Source organism: Pteropus medius, unplaced genomic scaffold (genome assembly GCF_902729225.1).
Source record: "Pteropus medius unplaced genomic scaffold, Ma_sr-lr_union100, whole genome shotgun sequence".
Lineage (NCBI taxonomy): Eukaryota > Metazoa > Chordata > Mammalia > Chiroptera > Pteropodidae > Pteropus > Pteropus medius.
The window spans coordinates 14,645,331-14,654,775 of record NW_024349797.1 but is presented as its reverse complement, the minus strand read 5'-3'; the positions used below and the strand labels follow the sequence as shown (position 1 = coordinate 14,654,775).

Here is a 9,445-nt window from a genome sequence, read left to right as displayed (position 1 = left end):
CCGTGCAGTCACAATTCTCAGCATACTTTTGACTCCCCCCAAACCTAACTACAGTCATCCCTTGATATTCTCAAGGGGATTGGTTTCAGGACACACACCCCACCCCACCCCGGGCTACCAAAATCCGAGGATGCTCAAGACCCTTATATAAAATGGTGTAGAACAATGCATGTAGTCGGCCCTCTGCATCCACAGATTCCCAGCCACAGATCAAAAATACTGTTTCAATCCGCGGCTGAGTCCTTGGATGCAAAAACCATGGTTAAGGAGGGCTGACTGTATATTTATTGAAAAAAGATCCACATATAAGTGGACCTGCATAGTTCAAACCTGTGTTCTTCAAGAGTCAGCTGTAATTAGAGTTTCTGAGTATTGGTTTTCATTTATGATACCAAGATTTACACATATGTACTGAGGAGACTTTTACTTTGGTTATATTTTTTTACTTCTCTCTCAATTCAAGAGTCAAAGTGTTACACCTTTTAGATAGTGATTTCATCTCTTCTTTTCCCAGGAGAAATCTTAGAAAGTTAAAAATCTACCTATTTCTTAGTTATGTATTTGTAACACATGGAGAATTACTCATTTATTTTCTTTGTACTTGAGATAGTGCTTTTTTAATTCTGAAGAAGCCTAGTGAGAACATTCTACAGAACACCAACACATCTGCTCAACTTAGTTTGTTCAATTTTGTCCCCCAAAAAACCACCAAAATTTTAGATAACTGTTTGGGGGGGAAAAAAAAGTGAAATTGACCGAGTTGGCCAGTTATTTGAGTTTAAATGGTCAACCTGGGATGCTATGACCTTTATTTCTAAAACCCTGAGCTTATGACCTTGACATAGTTTAATCATATCAAGAAGCATGACTTAAATATTTATGGTCTAAAGGGACTGTCCAAGTTTTATTTTTATTCTGCAAACTGAGCTTTTACATTATTAGCACCCAAACTACATTATTAGCACCAAAACGAATGAAAATAGCATCAAAGCAAAGAGAAAACTTTGCTGTGCAGTAAGCTTTCATGTTATTATTTTTTAAATATAAAAAGACAAATAGTAATTGAGAATAATAAGAATTATCTCTGTACTTCTGTGCTTAAAAAAGAGCACATTTATTTCAGTGTCTAACCATTTTAAAAAATATTACTGTATATCTTACAGTAGTTCAGTAACATAGCGAGAAATACATTTAGAATCAAATTAATTTCTCAGTATGTACATTTCATAGGTTCATATGGCTTGGAAAGGTTATTGTTTGACCAGTGATTTCAAATATCTTGTTGAGAAGTTTGGCTCAAAAATTAATAACAAGGGAAAGTTCCAGAAAATGTTCAAACAAAATATCCCCAATTATATATTCCTAGGATCTTTTTCTTCATGGTTCCCTGTATTTGTGAATATTATATCTTTCACGTTAGAGAAATTTCTTTTTTTCTGTAGCTTGGAATAGTAATTTTAGGTTAAGTGCCTTGACTTTTTAAATGGCAGGGACACTTTTGGGAAAAAACAGAATTTAACCTGTAAAAACCTAAACTGAGTAGAAGTAGAGAGGATCGTAATAGCATTCAGTTTTCTACATACTTAATGTTCCCCTGCTAACAACATATTTCTTTAAATTACTCCTTTACTCTAGAAGTTTCTTTTGCTGTATGTACAGTGGCCTAGCACAAATCATATACCTGTGATGGAAAACATTACAGCCACATAGATGAAAGGACACTAACTAGAAAGTTAAGAGACTGTTCGAATCCCGACTGTTCCCTAGTGAATGTTTACGTGCAACGGTTAGTTCTTATTTCTGGGCTTCGATTTCCTTCTGGATCAAAGAAAGGAGATAAGCTAAATGATCTCTCAAACCCATTCTAGCTGAAAAATGTGAAGATCTCTCATTTAATGATTTTATCTCCATTGCCTCCACAAGAGGGCATAATAAAATTTTGTTAGTTGATAAACTTACAGAATGTCATCAGCCTAAAAATGCAAGTTTCTCATTTTGTCATCTCTCAAATCAGTATGCATCTTAACAATGGACAACTTCTTACTATTCTGATTAATAATGCTTTTTTTCTTGATCGTACATAAATAATGGTATTTCTTGCTATCCATGACGACATCTTAGAGTCAAAGAAATATTTTAATAGATATCTGTAGGACTCAGTATGTATTATCCGAGGTTGAATTAAGCGATAGAAGGAGCATAAAGAAAACAAAGTAGAGAGTTGAATTTGAATAATAACAAACAGCAATTTATCAAACAGTAAGTGTCTGACGTGAGTGGAGACGGGGCTTGGGTTATGCCATGAGGAAGAGAAGAGGCAGTGTTTATAATGCTTGAATACAGTTGAATGAGAATGCAGTGATTACATCAGTATGAGGGTATCATTTAAACTTATAGATGTAAACAAATACATGACTTATAGTGAGTGTGTTTATTTTCTCATCTGTCTCGATGACCAGGAGGAAAAGCCAGGTACAGGAGGAGAGCTAAATAACACTGCCTCTAGAAAATAGGGAATATGCCTTTACACTTAACATTCATATCCACAAAGCATTTTAGAGCCCTTTATTACAGTTTTGTTTTTGTTTTGTTTTGGCTTAATACCTTTCTCAGGAGGCTCAGAACAAATACAATTTTTCTATTATCCCGAAGGGTAAACTAGGTGTCCTGGTGCCCCCCAGAGGACACCGTGGGACTCCACAGTGACATAAAAGCAGTCTTTACCTTTCGGGCATAATGTTGGCTGAGGCTGTAAGCTTGCAGTCAGAAAATGGACTCGTAGTTATAAAAACATATCTTTTTAATTGTTAGTTTGAAATATATGCCTTTCTACTGATCAATTAAAATCCCAATCTGGCTTTGTTGTTCTTAGAAAATATATTTCAACTTTGCTGATTTTTCTAGTTTGTACTAATATTCTTTTCTCTGTTTTAGAAAATAAATTGGGATGATTTAGCTGCCAAAAAAGTGCCCGCACCATTTAAACCCGTCATCCGAGATGAATTAGACGTGAGTAACTTTGCAGAAGAGTTCACGGAAATGGACCCCACCTACTCCCCCGCAGCGCTGCCCCAGAGTTCCGAGAGGCTGTTTCAGGTAACCTCCAAGAGTGCGCTGGCCAGGCGTGCTTTGAAAGAAAAGGTTAATTTCCCACAGGAAAGGTTTTTTTGGCATCTTTAAACAGGATTCACTAATGTCTTCAAAATTATTAAATACAGAGATATTGCAGTTGTTAACTGAAGCTTATGATTTGTTAAATAGCAGCCATTATTTATGTGTTTATTTTTGATATAAAGAAGTATTGATTTTATTCTGTTCAGGCTCTTTTACAGAAAATACGATCCTACTTTATTTCACCTCTATTCATATACAATATTCTTTAGTACATAAAGGGTGTTATCTGATTCTTTATTTTCAGTGAATAATTTTAACTGCTTTTCTAAAAAGTTTAGAAAGGATTTTGTATTTAGAAAAGGATCTTTCTCAGACTTAAGATGAGATATTCTATTAAATGGTATCATAGCTTCACCTGTTTGACTCCCACAAGTATAGCATTAGTATGCATCTGGCCAGCCAAGCTGTGTCTCTCCATATTCAGGACACTGATATGTAGCACTTAACTGGGCACGTAGTAGATGTTTAAAAATGTTCATTGAACTAGTGAATGTTCTAGCTTGAACAGATTAATCATCCATCATTATATCACTTTTGGTTTAGCACATGATTCTGCCACTTGATTTTATTCTTTTTCTAAAACTCAATTTTAATTAGTCTAAGGAAATAACAATAGTCAGATAATTGCCGAATTAGAAACAAACTGTAATGAAACTTGCTTTTTTTTTTCTAGTTTGGAAAATAGTAGCACTTGGACCACTTTGCTTAATACCTTAACTCTATCTGCTTTCAGAAGTTAGTTGTGTTTATAAATGAATTTTTATCAGCCGTGCGAAAGAATTACAGCTATGAGTCAGATTTTGGGGGTGGAAGAGGGTGCAGGTATTTTTCTGCCTTTAATTCTGAATTGGTTTAATTCTACCAGAAGATGGCATTATCTCCTTCTGAAAAGCATTTCTCTATTAATTCAAAATAACCTTACATTGTAGATTACAAATAAAATTAGATTTATCTTAATAAGTATTTGAGCATTTATTATTTTTTCTTGATTCAGTCTAGTCTGTGCTGAACTGAAAAATTGCAAATCCTTATTCTTCACCTTTCCTTTTGTTTTTTAGGGCTATTCTTTCGTGGCGCCTTCTATTCTGTTCAAGCGTAATGCAGCCGTCATAGATCCTTTTCAGTTTCACATGGGAGTTGACCGTCCTGGAGCAACAAATGTGGCCAGGAGTGCAATGATGAAGGTAGATGGATGTGGCTAAGTAAATGACATATTTATGGTTTAAATGCTAATTAACATTTTCAAGTCCAGTAAACGTAATAGACGTACCATTTGACTAAGATGTAATTTTAAGAAATGAATAAATGGAATTAGCAATATTTGCCCTAGGGAATTATCAACATCAATTTGAATGAGCTCCTTTTCACAATGAGAGAAAATTTTGTGTCTTCAGTAAATGATGTAGATGAACATGGAAATGAACTAAAATAAGATGGATTTTAAAAGATTATGTATGTCTTATATCCACATTTATTATACATCACTACAGTTTTGTTTATCTCTTGTGCATTATTAATATTTTCCTAAGTGATATTGGTTTCTTATTAGGACTCGCCATTCTACCAACACTACGACCTAGATCTGAAGGACAAACCATTGGGAGAAGGAAGTTTTTCAATCTGTCGAAAGTGCATACACAAAAAAAGTAACCAAGCATTTGCCGTCAAAATAATCAGCAAAAGGTATGACCTTTCTCGCAGTCTGTCTTGTGTATTCATCCTAGTCAATGCATTCTGTAAATTAAAAAAATTTTTTAAAGGGAAATCGACAGTATATTGTAAGGCTTTTTGCCCACAGGTTTAGTCATTCAGGCTCATCAGTTGATTCATTATACTTCTGATAGGTATTTTCTGATAAAGTAATCCATTTTAGATATAAACCATAGTAAGAGATGCTTTTGACTTTATCATGAGAACACTTCCTTGTGCCAGTGGTATTTAATCAGACCTTCTTAGTGAGTACAGTAGCCGTTGCCATTCCTATTCATTATATATTTGAAATACCTTTTTTCTGAAATTATTTAGCAATTTACTGGTAAATTTGAGAGCCAGCTTATTTAAGTAACTGATTATCACCTCCATGATTATATATTCTCATGACCAAGTTGTTAGGCAAGTAAGGCATCCATGTCTTCATGTGATTAGCTTTTTTCTGACTCATAAATAATCATTTTCTTGAGAATAATGCATTACTTGTTCTGGTGGGTGATATGACTCATTACTTTCATGGAAACCTCATTCTGACACGTTGACACTTTAATCCTGAATGCACTCTAAATGAAAAAAAATTAGGCTTGGGGCAATACCGAGATAAAAACTTGGCGATGAGGTTTGTAGAGGCTAACCGTGTCATCTTGCAGGATGGAAGCCAACACTCAGAAAGAAATAACAGCTCTGAAACTCTGCGAAGGACACCCCAATATCGTGAAATTGCACGAAGTTTTTCATGATCAGGTAGTCTCGCACTTTTTTTCTTTCATACTAATTCACATTCAGGTTTCTCCTTTTCACCGGTTTCGTTGGTGCTACTGGGTTAGTGGGGACCATCATGGGACATCACCCAGCCACTGCAGGGGTCAGAGAAACCGCTCCACACACACTCTGACCCACCCCCAAATCAACGCGTCCTTCACCTCTGCTTTTCTCACTCGGCAGTCGTCACGCGTGACGTGGGGGGAAGACAGTAGCAGGGGCCCAGTGCCACTGCCGCAAGCTGCTCTGTGCTTATTGCCAGGTCAGCTGTTGCCACCTTAGCTTAATTGCTCATACATGTCAGGACCCAGAAATTTCCAGCCTTCAACTTTCTTTTCACTTCTAAAGAGCCTTAAGCCTAATTAGTGCAAGCGAAAGAACAAATAGAAAGCAGAAGAGCAAAGGTACCCCCCTTTCATCTTCTTATCCAGGTGGCGATTCCAGCTCAGACCACAGGGCATGTCATGCTGTCCCTTCTTCTACTCCTAGTCCTGCTTTCAAAGCGCAGCCTCACACAGAAGCACGTGACTTTGGGTATGGGAGGAGCGCCATAGTGTCAGGTCCGTGTCTCCTCTCCAGTCCCTGCACTGCCATCTTCCGTGACAGAAATCACTCCAGTACTATCACCTTTACCCCTGGGACTGGCCAGGGTGACACAGCCCTGCTCAAGACAACATGCTGGGCACAAGAGCTAAAACCAGTCATGGATGTGGTTCACCCTATCTTTACCAAAGAAGAAGCTGGGATTCAGAAGGGTCATGAGACTTGTCCTGGGTCTCATAGCAAGTCAGTGAAAATCGAGTTGGGAAAACATGATCTTGATGCTGGGCTCTCAGTGTGGTGCTGCTGTCACGGGCTAACTGAGGCCTACTGCTCTGCCACGTCAGAATTTACCCACGTGCTACGCCCAAGAATGATGCATCCCGGTGAAACCAGACAGCGGCAGCAGCGGAACTGTAGTAACTGCTGCCACTCACTGTCACATACGTATGTGGTCCAGGTACTGCACCAGACACTGCACGTGGGTTCTCTTATTCAATCCGTATGGTAACTCTCTGAGGCAAGAATCTGAAACTCACAGCAGTTAAGTTACAAGGTCTCAGTCCGTGAGCAGTAACGCTGGGATCTGGCCCCAAGCAGTCCAACTTCAGAATAAGCTTTTGCTTCGCTCCACTGCCTTAGAAGAGGCAGGAACATAAGCCAGTTTTTACATCAGGTGGATGAGCAAAAATAATATCCTCGTCTTCTTGCTCTTTGGTTCTCAGAGCCAGAAAAGGAATATCTCTGTAGCAAGGACTCAGCAGGAGCCGCTCTTCCTGCTCTGTTACCTCCACCTCCTTGGGCTGCTCAACCACAGTGGAGATAGGCCCTGTCCACTGCAGGGGCTGACGGGGGCCTGGACAGTCTCCCAGTGAAGATGATTCACACGTTAATCAAGGGATTGGTGGATGACTTCACCCCGCTCTGTGGTTTTGCAGCTGTGCCCTCCCCCCCGCCCCAGTTGTTCCCCCAGCTATATCCCAGCAAAGACATCTGACCTCTGACCTTCAGGCTGATGTCAGATGTCAGGAACTGCATCCCTAACTTTTTATGTCCCAAGTTAAATTTATTATTTGCTATTTCTACATTCAAGAGTTGCTAGAATATGCATTGTCTCACGACGAAATCGTGTATGTACTAGTATAAACATACTATCATTCTGCTGTACAGTTGTTGATATCTTGGGTTGTTTTTTCCATGATGGTGACACCGTTGCCTAGATCATCCCCAGTTCACAGTCTTCTAATGGGTGAAGTGGATTGAGGGTGAGTTTTCAGCCTTTGACAGTACAGCAGTTTAGCTCATTTTGTGTACTTCTCTACTCTTACGAGTTCTTATTGCTGCTGTAACAAATTACCACAAACCTAAAACAATGCAAATTTAGTATCTGACAATCTGGTCATCAGAAGTCCAACATCAGTCCTGCTGGTGTAAAGTCAGGGGTGTCAGCAGGGCTGGTTCCTCCTGGATGCCTGAAGGGACAGTCTGTTCGCTTGCCTTTATTAGCCTCTTAGAGACCGCCCACATTCTGACCCTCCCATGCGTCAGTCTAGACTCTTGTTTCCATAGACCCATCTCATACTGCTGACTCTGATGGGTAATGGAGATACTCTCCCCATCTCCAGTTCCTTAATCACATCTGCAAAGTCCCTTTACCGTATAAGGTAACATCCACGGGTTCTGGGCAGTAGCATATGGGCATCTTTGAAGGGCCTTTACTCAAGCTCCCGTGTATACGTTTTCCCATTGTCATCTGCATTTTCTTGGTAAGGGCCCTGACATGCATAGAGGTGGAGCAGCACCTCAAAGGTCCTAAGTAAATAGCAGACTGGCATTCAGATCAGCTTTGACTCTGAAACCTGTCTTTTAAACTGTTGCTGGTCCTGCCCTCCTTTTTCTCTTTTAGGCAGCAGACCTTCAGCTTCGACTTGATTTGTCTGATATAGAAACTCATATTGGCTTGATATCTAGTAGCCCGGGAACAGCTCTCTTATTAGAAGAGTTATTCATCTTTTATAATTTGTATAATATGTGCAGGATGATGTATTTATAATTGTCTTTTTTATGAAGCAGTTTTTCTGGATTTTGCTGAATCAAAGGGCAACATATTTTGTTTGTTGAGGGACGTTGGTGCTATGATGCATAGCACCTGAATCTGAATATTGATTTGTTATCTTTTTTTTTGCCCCCCATCTGATCTTTGTAGATTTTTTGTTGGGTCAGCCAACAATTTTTTTTTTTTTTAGCATTTTATTTTATCAGTTTCAAGCATACAGTACCTCGGTTAGACATTTATATAGTTTATGAAACAATCCCCCTGATTATCTTCTCTCTAGCTCTATACTTTTTTAAACCATTTCTGTTCATTTAAGAGCTAATATAATTCCTTTGCTTTTCAACAGCTCCTATGTTATTTTCTTTATAGAAATGTATGCAAAGCACAGTAAGCATATAATTGTTTATACTATTTAAGATAATACCTTTGGGATCAAAAGCAATTATTTTTTTAAAACCCCACAGTGAATTATGGGTATTTGCCATGGGTATTAACAGGAACCCCAAAACTCATCTGTTGAGCCCTAAAAGGAGATATAAAGTGATATCACCAAAAGATGCCTTTTTTAAAAAGTAAGTCTGCCATTAAGCGAGTGTGCCAGGTCTCCCCGTGAGCAGCTGCTCATACTCCATCAGTAATCTATATTATTTAAAGCAATCAGTTTCACATTATTATCAGCGCTAGGTCACACTTTAAAAAGAAAGATATGTAAACTTGACAGAGAGGAATGAAAATCACATGAAAGAATTAGTCAAGGAAAGGATATATAAAGATTTCGCTGCAGTACTTGAAATTTTCCATTACCGAAATAGAATTCTAAAAAAGCCACATTATCCTTCAGCTCTTTCCACTAAAATACTGGGGTTGCTGTTGATTATTTAAATGTGTTGGTAATAGTTAATATTCAGTAAACGTTTCATATGTTAATAAGCTCTCGTCACGAAGGCCCTTCACATTATTTTTCCTCCTTTTCCAGCTTCACACTTTTCTGGTGATGGAGCTTCTGAACGGAGGGGAGCTGTTTGAACGCATTAAGAAAAAGAAACACTTCAGCGAGACCGAAGCCAGCTACATCATGCGGAAGCTCGTTTCGGCCGTGAGCCACATGCACGACGTCGGAGTGGTGCACAGGGACCTGAAACCCGAGGTAGAAAGGAACAGGTTCCCTTGTGCCATCAGTAAACAGCCCCCAAATCTGTGTAG

At 38.6% G+C, this 9,445-nt stretch overlaps 1 protein-coding gene across 1 annotated transcript in view; it reads left to right on the top strand.

Annotated features, from left to right (window-relative positions):
* Positions 1 to 9,445, top strand: part of RPS6KA5 (ribosomal protein S6 kinase A5) — a 143,864-nt gene that overhangs the window by 117,680 nt on the left and 16,739 nt on the right. The window contains exons 10-14 of the mRNA XM_039884352.1: positions 2,935 to 3,096; positions 4,233 to 4,358; positions 4,724 to 4,857; positions 5,535 to 5,628; positions 9,219 to 9,389. Of these exons, the coding sequence (XP_039740286.1) occupies positions 2,935 to 3,096; positions 4,233 to 4,358; positions 4,724 to 4,857; positions 5,535 to 5,628; positions 9,219 to 9,389 (687 nt within the window). The remainder of the gene's footprint in view (positions 1 to 2,934; positions 3,097 to 4,232; positions 4,359 to 4,723; positions 4,858 to 5,534; positions 5,629 to 9,218; positions 9,390 to 9,445) is intronic.